At 39.4% G+C, this 24,940-nt stretch overlaps 1 protein-coding gene and 2 non-coding genes across 3 annotated transcripts; all 3 read left to right on the top strand.

Moving 5' to 3' along the window:
- Window positions 1-800: 800 nt before the first annotated feature.
- Window positions 801-24,878, top strand: LOC117303185 (carboxypeptidase E-like). The gene is made up of 7 exons (XM_033787314.1): window positions 801-1,764; window positions 16,549-16,757; window positions 16,967-17,116; window positions 21,040-21,334; window positions 21,665-21,804; window positions 22,991-23,096; window positions 23,398-24,878. Exons 1-7 carry the CDS (start codon window positions 1,500-1,502, stop codon window positions 23,697-23,699), a joined length of 1,467 nt encoding a protein of 488 aa, XP_033643205.1. The 5' UTR covers window positions 801-1,499; the 3' UTR covers window positions 23,700-24,878.
- Trnai-uau lies at window positions 17,691-17,790 on the top strand. The gene is made up of 2 exons: window positions 17,691-17,728; window positions 17,755-17,790. It is a non-coding gene; the product is annotated as a tRNA-Ile (tRNA).
- Window positions 19,083-19,182, top strand: Trnai-uau. The gene is made up of 2 exons: window positions 19,083-19,120; window positions 19,147-19,182. It is a non-coding gene; the product is annotated as a tRNA-Ile (tRNA).
- Window positions 24,879-24,940: the final 62 nt, after the last annotated feature.

The following is a 24,940-nucleotide window of genomic DNA, read 5'->3' on the forward strand; positions in this document are numbered from 1 at the left end:
AACTATTTACTAAATTTTGTCAAAATTGATGTCAGGGTTGTGAAATCTGAAGCCCTGGGTTATTTTTGAAGAAATATACACCACTGGAATTTTCAAGCAAAAATGCCATTCACTTAAGATCACTGGACAATTATCGAGAACAAAAACCGAGCAGTGAATATTTCCTACAAGTTTCCAGTCAACAATGTTGAGTCTTTAACTTGTGCCTAAATTGCATACAAAATTCAAATGTTTTTTATAGGCTGGCTCCTTTCTCTCCCTTTCTCTGGAATAGCAGCGCTTGTTATTCCCATCGTTATTGACGGTCCTTCCTGGACTAGTATTGGTGTTTTATTAGTGGCAATAACTATTCTGTCAATCCATTCTCCACTAGCCGTAGGGGGCGTGTTTCCCCTCTGTCGTCACAGCAGTTACATCAACCTTGACTTCGTCAAATGGCCAATTACTACAGTGACATAAGGGGGAATAACTTCCACAATTATACCTCCAATAACAATCGACATCCGATATGAATTTGAAGATTATTCTAGTAAGATAAAAAAAAGCGACCACGCCCGAGCGACCAGCAAACACGTCTTTCCAGTTCCTAAACCCGAATTCTCAAGGGAGAAAAGTCTATCAACGTCTGGGGGTATTAAGGTTAATCCAGGGACCAGGTGAAGGTAACAGTTACAGTGTGTCCCAGGTAAGCCCTAGTTTCAAATGGTCTCATTGACACACGCGGAATCCAGTCACCAACAACCCGCATGGAGACTACACGCGCACTGAGCACCATTGAAAAGCTACCACTAGTCTCTGAATCGTTCACACAACAGTCACGAAGCAGAAACTGAAACATCAGACGCATGGAGACTACGTGAACCTCGCATGACCTGATCGTCGCGAGGTGTGGGTTCATATAAAACAACCCCTTGTAGAAAGTCTGCAGTGAGTTAAAGGAGGAGCTTCAATGACTCCACATTGGTCTCTGTCGATACCTCTGGTCATGCCATCCCCTCGACAGCTCACGGGGAAATCAGATGAAATCCACGGTATGGTATTTATTTCCAGCTAAGCCGTCCCCCTTAGTGGATATCACCCACTCATCATACCTCACACCACTTTAAAATATCAATGACTGTTCTGAGAAATCCGAAGAGAGTATATTTGTTTCTTGCCGAAGTTTCTTGAGTTTGCGGTTAACCAGCGGATGTCCCGTGTGATATAACAGCGTGTCATCATCATCAGATCTCTCGGGAAAGTCAATGGAACTAGACCGGGAATCGTCGGGAGTGAGAGGAACTTCCAACCTGGGATAACTAGCGAGTAGTGAGGACCAGAACCTGATATCAAGTTTATGTGTGATCTAAGACCTTCAAGTATTAACCTCATTGAGTTTAACTTTTCTTCGACACCTGTATTTGCTGCACCTGTTTTATAATTGAAGGGGAACTTCTCTACATATACTCTCAGGCAGGTGTTTTTGATTAAGTAAGGAGTAGTGGAATTTGTGGTGCATCATGTCATCTCACCGGTCCACCCTACCATCTTTGGTAGTCAGTCTAACTTTACTGACTCTATTCTGGAGCGTTGCTACGGATTCACAACAGCATGGAGACGAAATCAACTTTGTCTACCACAATCATAATCAAATGGTTGTTCACCTGCACAGCATAGCCTGGAAATGCCGAAACATCATGAGATTGTATGACATCGGCAAGAGCGTTCGAGATCGTACGCTGTACGTGCTTGAGATATCTGATAACCCAGGGGTACACGAAGTAGGTAAGAACCAGGTTTGATTTATGATGGTACTTTTATTACATTGGTACAAAAAGTTAACCCCACATCTACCCCTGCGTTATAATTATCGTCAAAATAAAAAACTGGGGGTCAGTGGAGTTAACTATGCGGAAAACCCCACGTGGACAGAGTTTCTATTTCAATACAGAGACGGTAAAGACTGATTTGTGGTGTTTTTTTGGTAGAAGTAAACATGAATTCTCAAAGGTCTAGTTAAAATGAAAATTGCTTTCGCGGCATCCCAGTGAGACACCTTGATCCAGCATCAAGGTGTAAGTAATTTCACTCTAAGAAGTGCAACTTTTATTTGAGTTGTCTCAACACGTCTAGAAGAGTCAATGGCGACTCGTCATCACCACAAGGGGCACAATGTCATATAATCGGTATAAACTTGCAAATTTTGGCGAGACAGGGATGTGATTATATTTAAATTGCCATTTGATATTGGCTGTTTCTGATATTCTTGATTAAAGGCACGTATTGGTAACTACTCAAAACAACTGATTTGTGTTAGCATAATAACAAAACGTAATGTAGGACTGTCGAGTTCAAATTGTCACAGATTTGTTATTCTATGCATGTTCCGAGCTGTTACTTGTTATTATAGGCATTTCATTCTCGTTTGACAGCCTTAATATGCTTTCCTTTGAGGGTCCCCGACCGGCGAGTCGTGGGGCGCGCGGAATGGGTGAGTTGGGTGGGGTGGGCGAGGGTCGGTATAGGCACACGTGCGTTTAATAAGGAAATCATTTCGTATACTTGCCGTTCCCATGTCTGTTTATCATTTCTCATAAAGCATTCAACGCCCGTTTTTCTAGAAGTTGGCCCTTGCTTCCTTCAATGTCAATGATTGAACGGTTCACTACGTGTAACCACTTGACCTTCAGGTCATAATAAATCAAATCACAATTTCGAATCGATAAAACCTTAATTATATGGGATTTGAGACATTGCATGGCCATGTATATGTATCAACCCGAGTATATAGTGCTAACACACATCGGTGTATGGGTAAAAAAAAAATAATAATAACAATAATAATAATAATATCGATATATTATTTTTTTTGGGTTAGCGGTAACACCATATGTGTATCTACTTGTCAGGTAGAATTTGTTCTTTTGAGAACCGTCTACCAAGGAGTATACCTTAAGGGGAAGGTACACGTTTGGTAATTACTCGAAGAAGAAAAAAACTTACTTAGTAGCGAGCATTGGAGAGCTAGTGATAGTATAAAACATTTTGGGAAACGACTCCCGCTGAAGTATTGTTGTTTTTGAGAAAGAGGTAACTTCTCACTAAAATATAAAAAGACTTATAGCCAGAAGTCTTTTATTCCATCTGAATGCACACAAATTCGTCCAACAAAGGTGTTTTTTCTTTCATCATTTTCTTGCCACTTTGATGACCAATTGAGCCCTAATTTTCACAGGTTTGTTATTGTATGCTTATGTTGGGATACACTAAGTGAGAACACTGGTCTTTGACAATTACCAAACATGTTCAATGCCTTTTAATTGTACTTTCAATTTTTCAACCGAAAACTTCCCGACAGAAATCTTTATCACTAACCAACATGACGAGACGTGCAGAGGGTTAATACCAGGTCGTTAAGTGTCTGTCAGAAAAATTTCGGGGTCACTGTGGTTATTGAACGACGTATGTTGAGCAGGGACAGTCACATGGATGATGTGACACATGACATCTATGGTAACCCTTTGAGCTTTTCGGGTCACGCCGTGTCATCAAAAACTGCAGTGTAGTCAGTTGTATACTTTCCAATTTATATGGAATGTCAACGAAACATATTTTTTATGAATTTAAGGGTCCATTGTTCATTATTTAGGTCAGCATTTTTGCGGTATCGAAGATGTAGAGTTAATAACTAAAAAATCAAAACATTTTACTTTCAACCTGCAGCTTAAGGTAAACAGTGCTACACGGGGTTGGTAGAGCTAACACAATAGTGTCAGGCTGTGTCCATATGTGATCAACAATATATCGTGAACAAAAACTGTGGAAATTCGTTGTGCGATTCAGAAGATAACAGTGAAAAACTCTGCACAATTTTCAGCATGTCAAACACATTAATGTCCTTAATTTGGGGGTAACAACCGAAATTAGTTGTGTGTGTTTAGGCTTTTAGATGCAGTTTTATTTCAGGGGGAAATATTTCACAGAAAACACATTAATGTCCTTAATTTGGGGGCAACAACCGAAATTAGTTGTGTGTGTTTAGGCTTTTAGATGCAGTTTTATTTCAGGGGGAAATATTTCACAGAAAAAAACGGTTCTAGTAGGAGTTTTATTATCCGTAAGCTTGCAGACTAAAGTTGGCTATCCTTACCATTCATGTATAGACCTTTCAACGCAAGATTAGAAATGGAATGATGTATCAATTTTCAAGGGAAGAACTTGGTCTTGTAGATAACCAAAATGTTAAAACCAGGCGACATCTGACATACTTTCTTCCATTTCCTTCTTATTTTGAGACAAGTCAACTTTCCCTGCTCTGGGATTTAAAGAGTAACTCTCAATAATGTGAATTAGGAAAAAATGGAGTCTGTTGGGTGTAAAATAAATAAATAATGCACTTACAGATGGCAGACTGTTTGCTGTCATAACTCGTAGAGAGACGTGAAGGCTGGTCAGAGTGGCCATTGGTTGATCAAATCTATCAGACAAAAATGGAACAACAAACATAATATGAGAAGAATCTTTACGGTGCTCCAAAAAAATGTTTTTGGAAACGAAACAATATATTGATATTAAAAATTAAAGTGCAAGGCAAAGCTAATAAAAAAAGTAACAGTGTTGACATCATGATGAGTAAACAAAACATCATAAACATTATTCAGATTTAATTAACTGAAACGCAAAATGTAATTTGATACATATGGAAGTGTTAGTCAAGATAAATATTAAACAAGGAACAGGGCGCCGCAAGAGGCGTATACTCTGTAAACAATTGTGGGTCATAACATTGTCCCGGATCCGGAATCACCGCAACATAACTGGTTAAATTGAAGCAGAGTTCATGTTGAAATCCTATCCTTTAACTACTTTCTTGGTCAGCCTGACCCGAAATGGATAAGGCCCCCTCGGATCAGGATACTGGATCAATGTTGACCTTGAAGTGTTTCCAAGAGAAAGGACTCTTCTCTGATCTAATCGGACATGTTTGCACATCACCGCCCCTTGAAAGACAAGTGGATCTCTGGTTTGCAGACAGAGAGAGGAACCCGTAGGAAATCTGCTTTGCACAATGAAGACAGACTCGAGTGGGAAAAACACCTCCGGTTACTTTGGCGAGAGAGGTCGAGAATCAGGAATGCGTAAATTAACAAATAATCTCTGAAGGTCTTTCTGATTATTTCTTGATAACAATTTGTTTTAAATGACTTTGTATTGTGGTCAAACAGTGGTACCGTTTGGTGACACCGAAGGTGATAATACAATGGAGGTAAAGAATGATTACATCAAACTATAACGGAACCACCGTTACAGAAACAAATCTTCTATGAAAAATTACCAAAAGAAGAAGTTGTAATGGCAGGTAAAAATATAAAAAATGTATACAACCTAGTGCAACATTAGCACGTGTATTGCTGATTTGCATGACGCGCGGGGGGGGGGGGGTGTTTCTGTGCATCAAAATTGCCACAGTCGTAGTGCTGTCCGCGTCATAACGTTCAATATAGGAGAGCCCACATGTTAACCCACCCCCTATCCCAGCGCATACGATAGGGCCCCCTCTCTCTAGCCCCCCTCTCCCCACGTCAATTGAGTATGAAGCAATCTTAACTGAACATCTGTCGAAGATTTGTTTACCACGCAGGTTACTTGAACTCCTTTAATTGGGAAAAAAAGTTCTTCCCTCAATTGGAACGGAGGCGTTAATGGGTTGTTTTGGGTGAAAAGATGTCCGTGTAACCATGATGTAACCTTGCCAACGGACACTTTAAAAGCAGCAGGTGACTGTCACATTGCGATCAACAAGAGTTTGTTTTGGTTACCATTCAGCAATCTTATGAATCGTTAAGCCGTAACACTCAATCAACTGGGTATTTGCGTTTTTACTGCTGCAGTATGACGTCATGCTACGGTATGTGGGAGGTTAATCCATGGCTTGAACATAGAAACTCTTGTTGACAAAAATAGTGACTTTGTACTCTCCGTGGCCTTTCTGGCAGGCAAGATATTACACTGGACATGGGAATTGTACGTTTCATGTCTTGATTCCCACATAGCGTGTATTAATTACAGCTGAATTAGTTTCAATACGTAATTACGGATAATTTGTAAAGAACATGAAATCGTAAATAAAAAAATTATAAACCCATTATCCGATCTCGAAATAATGTATTTTTAATACCCTTCTGCCGTACTTGCAGCAGTAAAACGACGTTACCAACTGCGTATCCGATTTACGATAATATGTACGAACAGAACAATGTAATATTTTACGTGTAATAATGTGCGAGAAGCAGTAATGCTTTGTGACACTGAATGACTGAACGAATTTCCAGTATGTTACTGAACCCAGCGTGAGTAGGTTAAACGAAGGGCATGATCGATGTGTGAACTTATGAGGGCAAAACCCCCCTGAGCATTCTTCATCAATGTTGGACGATAACCAATACTTTCTTATCCATGATTGTGATCAATTTGCTGAGGTACGGAAGCAAGCTGAGTGGATAATTCAAGCATCAATAATGGAATGTTTGACGAGAAGAGAGTCATTGGAACATGAACATGTGTAAATGCATAGAACATTCGAGCTATTTTCAAGATGAAAGTAAATTCTTCATAAATTTATTTGATAAATCAAATTTATGATTTGGGCGAAAAAATAACAATAAAAACGGTACAAAATCCTTACATCAAAGAATTAAACATATTGTGTTTAGCTGAAGCTTTTACAGGTGACTTTTTAACAATCTTTTTTGATGATTTGGTTTATAGATCAGCAACGTTGACAAAACGTTGACAACAAAAACACTCTCTAACATTACAGGGCTTAACTTGGCGCATCCAATTTTTCTTTTTACCGATTCTCCTCAGGAAAATCTGTTAAACTTCTTTAAAGTTAACTCCCTGATTATAAATCATAGTTCTGTAATGTGTCAAATCTTTCAATGAAGTCATATATTGCGGGTCCAGTGTTATATAATAATAATTATATTGCTGACTAGTTAAACGATTTGGAATATGGTTTCAAAAATTCCAATACCATAAGACGGCGCGCCGTGGCCGTCTGGCCTTCATCATTTTCCCTATGTTTCTCCTTTCGGGCTTGTGTACAGTGGCGACTTTTTTAGCAGGCGTCTAGACTTGTGTCAAGCCTGGTCTCACGTTAATGATCCCGTGCGTACGCTACAAAGGTTTTGACATGGGAAGTCCGACTTGAATCAAGTTAACGAGGCACCCCTCTCCGTCAGCCCTGGAGGGATCCCGCGGGCTGGGCTTAAGGAATTAGATTTCATTCACACACATTCGCTATTTCTCATATTGAGAGAGTATAATGTTTACGGTAGCGACTGATCCATCCCAACAAAACCCAAGAAAGCTGCTGAATCAGCATTTTTTGTAGCTGTCAAAACAGGTGACTGTGTCAAGATTTATAATCTGGGATTGGTGGTGGAATTTTCTTAAGACTACCGATGACGAGAGCCTTGTTTACCCCTGGAACAAATTCTACTTATCTGCTCTTTAGCACCTTAGCTGAGGAGTTTAAAGACCTTTTGAATCATTCATTAGCGAAATTTGCGTCAGGAAACTGCCCGGGGTGGGGTAAATGAAGGTGGGTCATATTTTAAAGACCCTCTTCCACGAACGTAGTTCCCTTCTTTATTGATGGAAATTGGAGAAAATGTCACCAGCGTTAGGATGGCGACAGGAAGGGTAAATGAGGATTGGGCGTCTCTTTAAAAGATTACATATTTACCTTTAAGTTCACAGCCCAAGATGGGGGATACATCTCAAGAGGAATAAGGAAGCTTTAAAATCGTAAAGTGAAACTTTTAAAACGACAAATCAATAAAGTAGCGTCAAAAGTGGCAATAGAGTCAAGTATCTTGGAAAATTGCAAAGGGAACTGGACCCGAACATCACAGTTTTCATCCCTTCTACAACATATTCATTATTTTTTCAGCCACAAAACAGAGTTGACACATCATTAATCATCTTTCAAAACAAACAATCAGGAACATACGCGTGCTACTTGAGATTGCATAAATATTTATTTGAAAAGATAAATGTGGAATGTTAATTTGTATTAATGGTGATTGAAGCATAGATTATAAGGTCCTTGATGTATGATTCGAGCTCGTGTTTGTGTTAAGTAAAGGTGCCATTCAACTCAAACATCCCTTGTACCCAGTCAGTGCCCCCTATATCATTAATGTTAGGACACGTATGATTTATGTACGGTTTGAATGGTAGGCTTAAGCAAACCCGGGAGAGATGAGGGTCACGCTTCCCCTACCCTTCCTGAACAAACCATTCTCTGGGGTGCATCTCACAATCAAATTGCATCAGAACCACGTGTAAATGAGAAAACCCCTAAAAACCCTGCTATCTGAGTTCAATACAAAAAAGCTGCGTAACTTTAAAAAAAAATGGCGGTCCTTGTTGTACGTGCCCACCCCCCCCCAAAAAAAAAACACTTGATGTTCTCCCTATTTTAAATCTGGAATTTCGGGATTAAACAGTTATCATAGAAAAAGGTTACATATCTTTAGAACCTTCAATTTGATAATTTCAATGCTTTTTAAGTACTTGTCAATCTTTACGTCAGATTATCTTATTTTAGTCGGCCAGAAGTGCCCAACACCATACAAAATGGTGCACCCCTTGTGCCACTTAAAATGTCGCCCTAGTATCGACACTGAATCCCTATAGGAGACCATTCTTACTATAAATGTTGATGCTACCAAAATGATTGAAGATTTTACTCATATTTTATAAAGCTTCAAGGTTGTACTTGCATTAAAATAATTTACATGAGACCAACACATAATAGTGAATCATGATTCAAGTATAATAACATCGTTAAGGGATTCAAGGTTTAAAGGGAATTGGCTCACAAACAAGATATTATTTAATACTACTGAAGTAGGCGATAGTGTCCATCCTCTTTAAAGGTGGTTAGATAGACGGTAACAGGCGGGCCGGATAAAGCAATTAAATATTGAATGATTCAAAACCCATTCACCAATGCACAACTTGAAGATACAAATCTGCAATGTTCTTTTTGTACTATTTTGTAAAAATAAGCTGCACTTTTTCCCCAAAAGAAACTTACATTAGAGGGAGCCCCTCCCTATATAACTCTCCGCAGCTCTAGGCTTCAACGCACTCCTTTCCTCCTGAGCTGAAGTATAAATCTCCATTGTTAAAAACTGGATCACTTCTACTATAGTGCACAATTTAAAGATACAAATCTTCGATGGGATTTTTAGCGTTGTTGAAATGTGCTTCACTCTTACAACAGAAACTTTGTTTGGAAGGTACCTCAAAATGTCCGCCAGCTCTGTGCCTTAACATATGCCGTATGCTCTGTGCCTTACGTAACGCTATAGCATACCATCTATACATTGAATACCTGTGATAAAACAACAAGGGTTTAGCGCCTAAAATGTCAACTTCAAAAGAACTAATAGCACAATGCTGTGCATGAACCATGCAGGCAAAAGTCAGCTCTTTTTCTCTTAAACAGATGTGCCCAATCGAAATCTTTAAAAGAATTCCTGAGATTCCAAGAGCACAATGAAGTCACAAAAGGAGGGGGTACACCAAATGCACCAAATGGAAACTTGAGCGAGTAAAATCATGTACAGCGTTTCAACTCTTTCCGGTACTTGCTCTCACAGGCACTGTACACATATTGGTAATTGTCAAAGACCAGTGTTCTCACTTGGTGTATCCCATCATAACCATAAAGTAACAAGCCTGTGAAAATTTGGGCTCAATTTATTGGTCATCGAAGTTGCGAGCAAATGATGAAAGAAAAAACATCCTTATTGGACGAATTTGTGTGCTTTCAGATAGGAATAAAAGACTTCTAGCTAGAAGTCTTTTTATATTTTAGTGAGAAATTACCTCTTTCTCAAAAACTACGTTGCGTCAGAGGGAGCTGTTTCTCACAATGTTTTACACTATCAACAGCTCTCCAATACTCCTTACCAAATCAGTTTTCAAGTTAATACTTGTTTTGAGTAATTACCAAACGTGTACCATCCCTTTAAAACATTCATGATCATAAATGCTTCATGACTCCACAACTTATCGCCAATAATTCATTGCCTTCAGACTACATCATTATTGAATCAAATATGATTTCATGGGCTTGGCCAAGATAAACCGCTTTGTGACATTAATTTGATAAGAAGTGTGTTTGGAAATGTGTCAGACTGTGATATTTAAAGACCATTGCGGTGGAGAACTCTGGAGGTTCGCTGGGGTCCCTATGGGTACCTGAAATATGTCTTAGAATAAGACTCCTCCTGAATACCGCAATTTGCCCGTCTTTATGACCTTCTTTATCAGGTGTTTGGAGCAGAACACCAATCAAATTACACTTAGAAACTTTATATTCTAGTCAATTACCGCTCATGAGAGTCATTCAATCATATGTGAATTATAATCCGATCACTAAATATTATATACGCGACCTCCAGTCGTAATGAAGCTTTGTTTTAAGAATGTTACTTTTAACTTTTAATATATATTTCGCCATTCGGACAGCCAGCCGCCAGCTGACTTTACCCAACCAAACCCCAGTAGATTTCAAGAGTCTATAAATGTCAACAGTTATCATGTTATTTATATCCTAAATATTTGACCTTGCGTGTTTGATCACGTGTTCCAAACTAAGTCTCTCGTCTAAAGCAATAGTATGATTGGGGGAAAAACACGTTTGTTTTTTCGTTTAATGAATAAAAACATGAAAACTCGCGGAATAATGGACCTGAATAACTTTAACTTTGTTGTTATACTTTCCGATTTACAAAGTTAAAAACTGCTTGACAATTTCTTTTTTTCGAAACTATCGACAAATTAATGGGAAATTGACAACATTATGACTAGGTAGCCATCATAAGTCTACGTTAATCTGCAATTCATAGGTTCGAATCTCGTTCTTGTCCATTTTCTCGGTCCAACTAAGTTTTGGTTTCTTTGGCGAATTTTGTTCATTTTCTATTTCCATTTATGTGGCATTGAGGCACTGTACCTGTTGTTATCGTCACAGTTACGTATCTTGATTGTTGTTGACTGTCGTATGATCGTTTTAACACACAGGGGGCGAATGTTAGTGAACGCTTACCACATCGCCTTCACATCCAATTAGAGTCCGACTCAAAAGTTACAAACCCCAGGGAATGTTGCTAACCAAATATATTATTGTGGTTTGAAAAACTTTTCTTTTGCGAAAAATTTCTGGAATCTATATTAAAATTAATAAGTCTGGCAAAGGATATCTTTTGGGATTGGGGGGGGGGGGCTTTTAAATTGGTAGTGGCAAACCTCATGACACACACCCAGGGGTTCAAATAGTGTCTTGATCGTTTCAATGAAGAAGTTCGAGACAACATCTGGCGTTATGGAAAGAACATTTCCCAATAAAGATGTTAAGCAGAAAATATATTTATTTTATATTAGTGTTTATTAAATATTTCTGGTGTTAAATGAAACCAGAGAGTCATCCAAAGTGCTTTGATCTGTGATCCGTAGACCATGATGATACCTGTGAAGAGGAGATGATGAAGAAATATCATCAGTTTTAGATGTGGGAGGAAACTCTCAACTGAAGAAAACGTACGCAATTAGGAAGAGACAGAAACCCTGCCTAATCAGGTACAGACACTGAAAACCTGCCAAACTAGGTAGACCTGCCCAATAGGGAATGTAAACCTGCCCATATAAGTTTAGTAAACAGAAAACCTGCCAAAATCAGTTAAGGACTGGAAAACCTAACCAACTAAGTAGAGACTGAAAACATAAACCTGCCCAATCAGGTATGGGACTGAAAACCTGCCCATCATATATAAGTTTAGAGACAAAAAACTGGCCCAATCAGGTATATGGACTGAAAACATGCCCAATCAGAATAGGGACTGAAAGCCTGCCCAAGTAGTTAGGGACGTAAACCTGCCCGATTAGGAATAGACCTGCACAATCATAAAGGGCCGAAAACCTGCCCAATCGGAATAGAGTAAAAAATCTGCCCGATCAGGTATATAGGGACTGAAAACCTGCCCAATCTGTTAGGGACTGAAAATATGCCCAATTAGGTATAGAATGAAAATCGGCCAAATCAGGTATAAGGACTGAAAGCCACAACTGAGGAAACCCCGCGCAGTTCATAAACTCTGTGGCCTCTTTGTGATTCCTTGCCTGAAACACATGTCTAAATTTTGATTTAAATCAAGGTGACTGGTAGGGAGAAATTAAATGAAACTGTCACTTTGGTAAGCTGTAACTCAATCGGTAAAATTACAACCAAAATATTTGTCTACCTCCAGGTGCAACGTTGCAGGGCCCGGAAAGGTAAACTCATGAAGGAGGATTAGAATATACTCGGAAAAATAATTCCGGTGATCGGGTTCCAGATATATCTGACTCATACTATTATGAGGAGGTAATATGTTATTGAAAGGGGGAAATATGGTTTAGATACCACTGTTGATGGACAAATTTCATTAAATATTTTCTGAAGATTAAGAATATGGCACTATGAATAGTTGGTAATTGGGCAGCAAGATTAAATATTAAAGACACTGGAAACTATTGGTAATTGTGTCAAAGACCACTATTTTTCTCACTTGGTGGATCTCTGCATAAAATAACAAACCTGTGAAAACTTGAACTTGACATAATAATGAAAGAAAAAGCATCCCGGTCTCACGAAGTTGTGTGCATTCAGATGCTTGATTTCGAAATATGAGGTCTCTAAATCAAATTCGTGGAAAATTGCTTTTTCTCGAAAACTGCGCCACTTCAGAGGGAGCCGTTTCTCACAATGTTTTATACTATCAACCTCTCCCCATTACTCGATACCAAGTGAGGTTTTATGCTAATTATTATTTTGAGTAATTACCAATAGTGTCCACTGCCTTTAAAGGGTTGCTGTAAATAAGTCACACACCTGCAATAGTGGCCGGCAAGCATGCCTAAACATTCTGATGTATAAAGGGCACGGGCAAGAATGAAGCCTTTTACTCAGAAGAATGTAGTGGGCGAAATTCAGATGGAAGGTTTTTTTTTCTTCTGCATGAAGCACAAAAAAAGTTACTAAGAACACACAACATGGAATAGGCTACATCATGCCCCTTAATATGAAGCACAAAATTTAGTATAATCCTTTGTAGCCTGATCCCTGCAGTACAAATCCCAAATGGTTTAAATCTATAGGTCCGCCCCCTCCCCTTCCTTCCAGGCCCCCTCATTTGCCACAAACATCCATAACCATAAAGCACAAGTTATGATGGCTCATTCATAGCATAAGTTACGGCTTCCACATTTTTTAAATTCTAGTGTAAATTGATTGTCCTATGAGACAGAACGTAGACCTTGGTGTTCATTAAAAGCAATATAATTTGCTCTGCTGCTGACCTGGCTAAAAGTTTGCCGGACATCGGACTGTCGCTGGGTAGCGTGAGTGTTCATGTCAACCCCAATCAAAATAGTCGTCAAATTATTAGATATAAGGAGCCAGAAAGTCTTGAACAACAACATGTTCAGTTACTAAGATGGGGAAAGAAATTCCCAGATGGTGCAACCACGTTGACCAGTACTGGAACTGGCTTGTCGCTGAGTGTGCGTGAGTGTTCACATCAGTCAACCCCCATACAAAATAGTCATCAAATTAGATAATAATATCAGTAGCCGGTTAGTCTTGAACAACACCATGTTCAGTCACTAAATAAATTCCTAGTTGGGGCAACCACGTTGACCAGATACGAACTGGGTCTCTGGTTCCGGTTTGAGTCAGAGTACGAACCAGGGTACGTGTATAAGACTGGTCCCCTGTACATATATTGGTTAGTATGTAAACTCATGTACGTCGGATTTAACTGCAAATCTCCACAACCATGAAGGCCATGTGAAATTATGCGAGGTCAAAGGTGATTAATGACGCGGGCTCAACAGCATACTATGTAGGGTAATTCTTAAGCCTCAAGTTTGACATTAAATGTTCGGGCCGGAACAGGGCCCAATTTCATAGAGCTGCTTAACGGCTGATGTTGTGCTTATTGTGAACTATATCCATTTTATCTAGCGCTGGTAACCGTAAGCACACGAAAATGCATCTCCTGGTGCTTTACTGCACAAAAATGAATGACGTAACAATGGAAATCCGTGATGAACGCACAAGATGGCCGTCTAATTTTGTTGCTAACCTGTAAAATACGTTTACACCTTAGCAAAATTGTCTCCTACAGTAAGCAGGGCCTATTAGGTCCACAGAAAAGGTGATCGGCAGGGCAAGTGTCACTGTATTGCAACCTGATCCGACCCAAGTCAGCCATTCACACCTCGCCCCCTCCCCGTCACTCCGTGGGTTCTTCCTCCATGGTGATATAGTGCGCCGCATGCCAGAATGTGTCCGTGGAAGTCATGTTCAAGCGCCGACACAGGAAGCTCGGTGTCATGCCCCCTCGCGGACCTCGAGACCAAGGCGCGGATTGCATGGTTCCGGTGTCATTAATCCCGGTCTCAGTGATCACGTCCCATGTCTTAGCAACGCATCCTCTCATTTTCCAGGGTTTCCTTTCGATTCCTGCAGGAGCAAATCTTCAGACACTGATGATTCACTGCCTCTGGTGAGGACGATGCTTCAAGTTCTCAAGAGATTACGCTTAAAGCTGGCCGATAGCCAGATAAGACCAAGCCCAATGACCAAGCCCATGGTCCAAGACCAAGCCCAAATCACAGATAAATCCTCATGGATGACCCAAATAAGACCATGACCAAGCCCAGGTGCAAGACCAAGCCCAAATCACAGATAAATCTTCATGGATGACCCAAATAAGACCAAGTGTCGAGCACATCCTCTCGATATACAGATTTTCTGTCTTCTTTATAATATGATTGATCACAGAAATTCTGAAATTTCATGGCGCGAACGGTTAGGGCGCGATACTTATAAACAGTGCACCGAGGCAGTTGAAGTCATGGTCGAGGTTGTGAGGATGACATTTATTGTTCTAGTTCATCAAGAGATTATATTTTTAAAACGGCTAATGCATGAAATACGTTCTGGAAGGTGGATTACGAAAAAATTTGTGCTCGACATTAATCTCAGCGTTGATTTCAATGGAAAACGTATTTGGCTTTTTGGCTGTAATTTTAGAATGATGATTCTGAGAGCTGTTGGCGTTTCTAATTGTTGGAGAAGATATTTAATTTAGATATTAATAATGATTTCAATAGTCTTTATGGCAATTGCAACAATGAAAAACACAAAATTTACCCAGCATCTTTAAGGAATAAAAGGATAAGTCTGAATTCTGGAGATTTGAGAAGGTCACCACTGACAAATGTCTACCTTCGCAACCGAGCAGAGGAAGCTGCTGTCTCGTCTGATAATGAAATTACGTCATCCCCTTACGTCATCACCTTGGTCATTCCCTTACTTTGGCACAATTTCTTGCAGCAGACGAGACATATGCCTAAAATGATTTTTCCTTGAACGAAATTGGACATACAAAAATGTTCAAACCGGAAAACAAGAAATACCTCAGAATCGGATCCCGCCAAAAATTAAGCCATGAATTGGCTCGGGAAGTATTCAACTAAAGAAGATAATTTGTTGACCTCTCTAAAATTGGTGCGAAATGCAGTCACAACGCAGGTTGAGTGTGTTATGTGACAGTTACAGACTTGGTTATTTACCATTTTTCTGACTACAGTACAAGAAATTTGAACTCACCCTCGGATGCAGCTGACCAGATGTTACGGTTCTTGTAATTGAATAACATCTGGAAGGACGATGTTGTTGTGTGTTAATCTTGGGAACGAGTTTGTACGATGTTCTGGAAAAAAAACCAGGACATTAACACATATTTTCAAAACTTGGTCCTTTTCCAACAAAAATATGTTAAGAATAATTGGGAGATTTCTCCACCATTTCCTGGCACCGTGTGGGTGGTTATGCGATCTGATCTTGTACAGTTATTCAATTGGCAAGAGACGCCTGAAAAATTAACGTCAAATCCAGCAGTTAGTAGGAAATATTTCACCGGCAGGTGACATTTTGGAGATATGTTGGTATCCATTTGTCACCCTAAATCCCGCCCAACCCCCCTCTCCTTGGGAGAGATACCCTGGTACGGTGGACCCCAGGAGTGTGAATCGATGTGAAGGCATCATGGACAATTTATGCATGTGTTTTTTCCTATGGTTTGACTTGATCACATTTAGTTGTATAGTGGAGTTGTCGAGTGGTTTCATCGGCCAGGTGATGTACAAAAAAGAAGTGACCCCTGTCCTTCATGCATTATTTCATATGTTGTCATAAAGCCAATGTCCCTGCGTATATGTCCATATGGGTCTGGTCGATCATTGACACGGGAAGGGGTGGGGCGGCAAACGTTATTGAATGATTTTTCCTCCACGTTTGAACGTCTCAATTTCATTTCAAACTGTTCAAAAAAATGTCTACAAATGTGATGTGAAAGTCTTTAATTTTAATTGTGCCTACTTTAAAGAAGACAATGAAACAAACAATCACCAAAACTTTGCTATTTCTCATGTATCCAGGTGAGCCAGAATTCAAATATGTAGCCAACATGCATGGCAACGAGGTCACAGGTCGTCAGCTCCTACTCTACCTTGCACAATACCTCTGCGATGAGTACAAAAAGAAGAACAAACGAATCCAACGGTTAATTAACGAGACCCGGATTCACCTGTTACCAACCTTGAACCCAGATGGATTCGAACTCGCCTATCAAAGATACCTTCTTCAGGTAAGGTACCTAGGATGGTGCTCTCGAGGATCAATGTGGCTGTTTCAAATTTTTGTCTCAAACGTAAAAATCCTAAAGAACCGAACTAAAAAAAATCAGATTCTGAAAGAACTTATCCCATAAGACCATTACGTTTTCAATTTATCTTGGTTAGGAATAGGAAACGAAATTAATGATTTTATTTGCATGTCTTCATTTTATTTTACCAGGGACGTGTACCATCTGGATACGGTCGTGGCAACGCCAACAATGTGGATCTAAACCGCGATTTCCCAGACCTGAGCGGAATCATGTACGAGCATGAGCAAACAGGCGGACCAAACAATCACCTCCTACGGGCAGTACAGGAGAGTAGAGAGGTAGGTTGACTGGGCCTGGAATAAGTCCAAGCATAGAGCATTGGGGAACCTCCCAAAGGCAATTAGGACCAATCGTCGAGCATTGGGGAACCTCAAGGGCCTAAAATAAGACCAAGAACCTCCCTCCCAATGGACTTAAACAGCCCAAAGCATCTAACACTGGGGAACCTCTCGACAGTGTAACGATTTCTTTCTTCTTTATTGATTTATTGGCCAAAGAAGCTCTGAAGTTCATGGGAAAACTTTCCCATTAGTTGCGCAATCGTTTAGTGAGAGCGCGGGACTTCAAAGTACACCGAGGTTGTTCAAGATATGTTGAGGTTGTGAGTTCACATCTTAAATGAAAAAGCCAAAATAGTCCTGAAACACGGGTTATCTGCTGAGGAGAATGCATGTTTCGTTTCTTCTGGTAAAACAGAACACTTCTTCTAAAAGGGGTCACAACAGACAGTCAAGAAATACCTTTTAAGGTATCCATAACTCGTTGGGTCTTTCATCTTCAGTTTGGCAAAGTGAGAAAAGAATGAAAGGATTTTGATGCACTTTGAGAGAGTTTAAATACTAAAAGCCAAGATCCCCAGTGGCGCAATTGGTTAGCGCGCGGTACTTATGAACAGTGCGCTGAGGCTGTTCGAGGCATGCCGAGGTTGTGAGTTCGAGCCTCACCTGGGGGAATCAAATTTGTTTTGTCAAATCTTATAAGGTTCTAAAAGTAACATCATTTGTATTTACAAATCGTGAGTGTTCAGTAATGAAGTGTCTGGTCCAATCGAATATTTTGATAATGTTGTTGAAAAATTAATTTTACATGTTCAGGAATGATATAGGCTACACATCAGTATAAGGGTAAAACCAATAGAATTCTTTTTCCCCGATGCAAATTTTCATCTATATATTAGGGGCCTATGTTATATATTTGCATTCCGCAGACAAAATTAAGAATTGCAAGTGACTCGCACTGGTGGTTTGTCATAGTTGGAAACAGATTTCTGCTTAGCGAGAGTTTTGCTAAGCAGGACAAATTCTGCTAAAAGCTTCGATGGAATTGGGTAGGCCCTGATCGATCTGCCTGTTCGTGTACACAGGGAACATGACTTGCTCTTCGCAATTTATTCTCCAAGGGTCTATTATAGCAATCTTCTGTTTTATCTTTAGTAACTTTAAGGATGACAAATGATGAGAATACAGTGTCTTGAGACTCCTACCTGTCCCTTAAGGGGGTTCCATCTTGCCCCATCTTGTACCGTCACGAAGCGACCCCTTTCACTCTCAAGACTTTGATTGATTCTCCGAGATTGATGTTGTAGTTTCTGAAACAATAATTGAGGAGAGTCAAGTATACATCATTCCACAGTGGCCTTCTCCGTTAACATACGGTACTTAAGAATTGTATCTTGAGGATATTCTAGAAAAGGTTGTAAGATCGAGCTTCACCTGTGCAAGTCAATTTCGTCTCTTCCTAACACCGTCAACGTTTCATATATAAGATCACTGGTCGAGGTCTTCAGCAAAAGGCAATCGTAACATCTACAAAATTATCAACGGTGAAGTGCACACTGCAATAATTGCTTTGCTTCAGCCGTGTTATCATTAATGCCATTCCGTCTTCCATCTTTAAGATGGTTTTCAGAAAAAGGCAATTTTAACAAAATACAACTCAGGTAACATCCTATTTTACTTTAAATTGAAGATCGATGAAGAAGTGCGCACTGCAAGAAAGTGATCACTTTGGGTATACCAAAGGTATTGCGTTCCCTTAGCCATGTTATACCAAATAATGCTATTGCTAAATCTCTTGTTTTCAACAATAAGAACTTTACAATCTGTCATTCAATGGCCCGGTATACGGGGACACCTTCACTACATTCCAATGGTTGATTTATTTGGATAACACAACTGGAATTTTTGTTTCCCCAAGTGTTACTTTTGCGTTTGTGATTTTTCATTTGGGGAAAGTGAGCAGAGTTCCCCAGTGGCGCAATTGGTTAGCGCGCGGTACTTATAAACAGTACACTGAGGCTGTTCAAGGCATGCCGAGGTTGTGAGTTCGAGCCTCACCTGGGGAAACAGAGTTTTAGGCTTAAGTTTTCTAAAAACCTTCCTCATGTTTTTTTTTTTTGTCATATAGGCCTAATGTACGGCAGGAGTATTGTGAGCCTTTTGTGATATATGGCACACTATCGGAGTTTGCCATGAGCCAGATATTTTTTCTATAGGGCCGTTGTATATTTGTTCTTTGAACGGTAGCCATTTTGCAATTTTTTAAATGTTGCTTTCTTACTTCCAAATTGTTGTCAAAAGTCACATCTGCAATGGCACTTCAGCCAAATATCTTTGAGTTTCTGACGATATTATCAGACTGTGTGTGAAATTTCGTTAATGTTTCATCATGGGCACAACTTCCTAAAACTTTCCCTATGTGCCCGGCCCCAGACCAGCTATTAATCAAATTGTGATTTATTGCATAAATATGAAATGGAAATAATGCTTTTGAACAACTTGCTTGTGCGGAACAAATAGAGAACGAGAGAAAAAATCGACCTCAGGTCAATTTGGTATCCGTTTTTAATTACATCATTTTCGTCAGTCCAATTTAAACTGAGTCATGGCACATTTAACTTTCTTTCAAAATGCAAGTTGAAATGGAATGAAAAACGACAGCATGACATTCAGTTTTACTTGAAGCACTTTGTCAAACATTGGAACAATTTGGTTCTTATCCAGACCATCGTGTTCAAATCTAAAAAGACAACTTAGGGTCATTCATAAGTCTTTCTTCAACAGTCAGCAAAGCGCCAGAGAGTCACGCAAATGGCAAATAAATCAAGAGTTGACACAGAGAATGGGATTTATCCTTTTCCCTGTAGGTAGTTAGACATTTATAAGTAATAGCATTATTAAAGAGGTCAACGATAGTGTAGAGCTGACAGTGACCTGAGATTTCTCATACCTCCATAGGCATGTAGAATCCCCTTGAAGGAAATAATTCGATGATTAAAGAAAAAAAGGAGGGTGATCGAGTGATTTGTTCCTGTTAATAGTGAAGAGTAAAAAGTATACCTGTGGCCCAAATTGGATAAAAATGCTGGACTTACCCCTTGTGTTTTTCTTAGTTTTTGGCCTAAACTTGATAACAAATGTTGGACTTACCCCTTGTAAATGTTAAAAATGTTGGCCTAAATTGGGGAAAATGTTTCCCCTTTTGATTTTGTCAATTCGGGTTCAAATTAACTTCTAAATTCACCCTGATGACTCTCGGGTCAGAATTGGATCAGTATTACCCCCAAATTAGTTCGTGAAAGAGAAGGGCTTCGTAGAATCAGGAAGGAAAACCTTTTCAGGCGGTCGACTTTGGTTTCTGTGCATGCTCTTAATTGGCGAAAATGAAATTGTTACTTAAAACATATTTCATGGCCATTACCTTCAAGCTGGCTCCAGAACCCCTGGAGCGGTCTGTTTTTGGTAATTTACTTATAAGGGAGTGAAGGAACTGACTGAGTGTTTGTTTCAGAAAATGGACTCTTTTAAATCATCTCTGACAGGCTAACCCATAATGCAGTTCACAAATATTTTCCCCTAAAGGACTGAGGGAGGGGATTAAGAAAGGTGTGGTTGAAAGATTGCGAGTTGGGCTTTTTTGATTTTCTTCCACTTGAATTTTTTTAACATGTCTGCCAATGTGAATTCTCCAGTTTCCAATGCTAGCCTATAGCAGTCTACGATATTGTTCGTATAGCGGACATGCTCCATATACAGCTTTAAAGCTATTAAGTGCAACACAATAAAGCATAATCATCACTTATGCACATGCTACATATTTGAAGGGTAGAGGATGGGCTCGAAAGAAGAATTCCTGCGACAAACCTTCATTTAAATAAGAAACTGTTCATAATGTGATGTCAATCTTGTCCGTTTCATTTTAGAATCGCCAGCCAGAGACCCAAGCCGCCATGAAATGGATGGCCGAGTACTCGTTCGTTCTATCGGCCAACATGCACGACGGAGACCTGGTGGCCAACTACCCTTACGATAAATCCCGTAACAATCGTAAGATGTATACAGCTACTCCAGATGACGTCTTGTTCAGAGAGCTGGCTCTCACCTACTCATTAAACCATATGAGCATGGCAACGAGGTGGCAACCATGCAGGTTCCAGGGAGCCAAACTATTTCGAGATGGCGTGACCAATGGGGCTGATTGGTACATTGTGTCCGGAGGTAAACAGAGAACGCATTGTACTTGCGTAGAAAGTAGACCAAACATGGAGCAATGGGGAACCTCCCAAGGGTCTCAAATTAGACCGAGCACAGATCACTGGGGAACCTCCCATAAAGGGCTTATGCTCTATGGAAAAAAAAGCTAAACTTGAAAGTATAGTCAGTATTGTCACCTTATCGAGAAAATCATCCGTACATTTTGTTTTTCAAACTTATGTATCGTGGGTTCATTTCAGGGAAGCAGGGGCTTGCAGCGCTCTTGTAGACCTGTTTTATAAGAATTAAAAATCAATTAATATTATTTAAATAATATTGTTATTTATTGTTTAGGAATGCAAGATTATAGCTACCTCTCCAGTAACTGCTTCGATATCACCTTGGAGCTTGGGTGCGAGAAGTTTCCTCGAGAATCGGAGCTGAAGAGAAAGTGGGAATCTAATAAAGAATCACTCATCGCTTATATGGAACTGGTAGGCCTTATGCTCTTAAACATGACTACAGATCGTGCACGCTTATTAAAGTGCGCAAGTTTGTGACTACAGATCGTGGCGCTTATCAAAGTGCGCAAGTCTGTGACTACAGATCGTGCACGCTTGTTATAGTGCGCACTGTTCCCTTTGCGCATTGTAAATGTAGGGTCAACTTGGACCTAAATTGAAATATTTACAAACATTAACGAACATGTTTGAATACGCACAATACTTTCTGCATGGTCTAGAACCACTAATGGTCGCGAAACAATCTGGCCGGGACTGGGGCAGTGGTGCTTTGGAGTTCAGATTATTAAACTTAGTGATGGACCAAGTTTGTATGTTAAAAGTAACGATTTTTGGAAGTTAACGTGAGACAGGAAATCTGCAGCAATCAGGCTAGAGCGTCTAACAGAAGTTCATGGATGATTAATATTTCCAGACACCAAAGATTTATTTTAAGCGCCAAGACTCGTGACAAGGTCACATTTCATTGAGCAGAACTATGACAGCCCCATTACTCTAGATGTGCATTAATAATATTAACAATGATAGTAAAATATTTATAGAGCGCCTTATGCAAGGGCCTTAAGGCGCTCCACATGTTATAAAGAAAAAAGAAGCAAAAGCTAAGTTAGCAGCAAAGGGTATATAAGCCAAACAACGAGTCACAAGAGACAAGTCAGTAAAAATCTAAAAGTAAAAAAAAAAGTACTTGAAACAATTTGTTAACTAAGCCAAGAGACAATTAGCGACAGAATACAACAGTCAATATAATGTGTATGAGTAAGGTCATAGGATACCAGCATGTACACCATCGGCATACGATCTTCAGCATCTGGCCGTTATAGTAAAACGATAGCATTACGTCATCACAGGAAAAACAGAAAGATTAAGCTATGACCCTTTTTGAAACCACGGCTTCGGCTTTGGATTCGGCTCAGGCTAGCTTTGCCCCGCGGTTGTTTAAACAATTGCACATGATTTGCGTACGCGCTAGCGTCTTCATGCGGGAGGACGGAGCCTGCAGCCGAATCCAATGCCGAAGCCATGGTTTCGAAAAGGGCCTATGTATTCGCAGCACATGGAGAATTTTTTGTTTTGGTAAAACCTCTATGAGGGCGCCCTTCTCCAGTGACGTAACATGCAGAATTTGATATTGGTATTTCTTTGATTTTATTACTAGGTACATATAGGAATCAGAGGTCAAGTCACTGACATTGATAAGAACCCTATACCCGATGCAGTCATCCGGATTACAGGGCCAAGTATAGCACATGACGTCACTTCGGGTAAGAAAGAAGATATAATAACATGAGGAAATGTTGAATTTATTGTCTTAATCATATAGTCGGTCCCTCGGTAGTTAAAAAAGACAGTCTGCCTAGGAAGGTTAAATTTAAAATGTACCAAAGAAAATCAACGTCAACAAGATAACAACAACAAGATAATAAACAACGAAATAATTGTTAGTTAAGATTTGGAAGAAAGTAACAACTTGAAAAACAAACAAGAACAACATGCTAAATCATTCGCAAGGAAAATTTATTTGAGGAAAAATCATTAATCAAAATAATTTCTTTTAAATTGAAGCACCTGACGGCGACTACTGGAGGCTTCTTATGCCAGGAGTGTACACTGTCACCGTCCACGCCCATGGGTACAAGTCTAAAACAATGGTCATCTCGGTCCGAAGACACCGTCCATCAAGGGTCAACTTCGTTCTCAAACGGAGCACTGATATACCCGGAGAGTTGGAGGAAGAGGGTTACCTCATAGGAGGAGTTCGTGCTGCTTTGAGACAGTTTGGGATCCTTGGAGAATGCGAGACCCTTATGAAGAACCGAGATTTCCTACCGCAAGGAAACAGAGATGACATCAGAGCTTTCCCTTGAACTACACACGTACACCTTAAATCATTGTATGTCTTGACCTCATTTAAGCATCTTTCTTCAAAGAAGGAAGTTTATTCTCCATATTTTAAGTGTTGTAAATTTGTGACCTCATTCTTCCAAGGAGGAACAATAAGGTTATTTGAGGTCAGAGGTCAGAAGGAAATGTATTCACCATTTTAATTGTGTAAAATTTTGACCTCATTCTTTGAAGGACCAAAGTGTTCTCTTTGGGTCAGCATTCTCAAGTTTTGATGTTGCAAGTTGGGACCTCTTTCTTCTAAGGAGGAACCATATGTTCTATTGGGGTCAGAGATCAAATAGGTCATGACCTCAGTTGATTGTTTAGACGGCAGTCATTGGCTGAGAGGGGAGATTGCGAGAAATGGACACGGATCAAAGGTGATCTGTCAGGTCATTTTGTTGCGCTACTCTGATTTATGTGTGTAAAATTGTTCATGTAAAAACTGTTAAGTCACCCACTCCCTTTGTACTCTGACCTTAATTTCATAAAGTAAAGAGTTACCGCCTCTTGTCAAAAAAACAATTGTATTAGATTTGTCTGGAAATCACACCACTCAAAAGTAGTCTCTCTTGACAAATTGTTCTCAAATGATATCGAAACATCCCTTTCTAACTTAACATTTTGGTCCTACGTTTTTTATGAGAGAAATAAACACCAACAAATTCTGTAAAAACAATAATTATTTATTGTATCAAAATTGCTTTCATCTATTAATTCTATCAACAATATGCATAGATATGTTGGTTACTTAAAATTGTCACAGAAAACTGTAGGCAGTTTTTCACTTAGGTTAATTTACAAGATGTCATAGGAAACTAAATATTTCTCTTTTACAAGAACTGAATTTTCTGTGATTTTATGAAACTGTTTACCTCAGTTTTTGAGTTGGTTTTGTACAATAGACGTTTTCACAAGGTATTCGATACAAATATTTGAGTTGATTAGTCTTTTTAAGATGAGTCATGTTTAAAAGAAAACTCTTTCAGTTTGAAGTAATAAATATTAAAAGTTCCACTCCACCATTTAAACAAATTGCAGTAGTCATCTTTAAACAAGACAATCAGTCTGATCTAATACTTAAAAATTTATAAAAAGAAATGCATACAACTATATTATGTCATATCCTAACCATATCTATTAAATATATTGTCAAACCACATTTTTATGTTTATTGGACAAATCTAAGTAGTTAAAACTAAATAATTTAATACTTTTTTTC

Source organism: Asterias rubens, chromosome 19 (genome assembly GCF_902459465.1).
Source record: "Asterias rubens chromosome 19, eAstRub1.3, whole genome shotgun sequence".
NCBI lineage: Eukaryota > Metazoa > Echinodermata > Asteroidea > Forcipulatida > Asteriidae > Asterias > Asterias rubens.

Bases quoted from the DNA above. Each gene is read 5' to 3' on its own strand.
- LOC117303185 (XM_033787314.1), top strand. From the start codon at position 1,500: ATGTCATCTCACCGGTCCACCCTACCATCTTTGGTAGTCAGTCTAACT. The intron at 21,335-21,664 runs GTAAACAGAGAA...TTTATTGTTTAG, and splicing joins TTGGTACATTGTGTCCGGAG to GAATGCAAGATTATAGCTAC. The intron at 21,805-22,990 runs GTAGGCCTTATG...TTTTATTACTAG, and splicing joins TCATCGCTTATATGGAACTG to GTACATATAGGAATCAGAGG.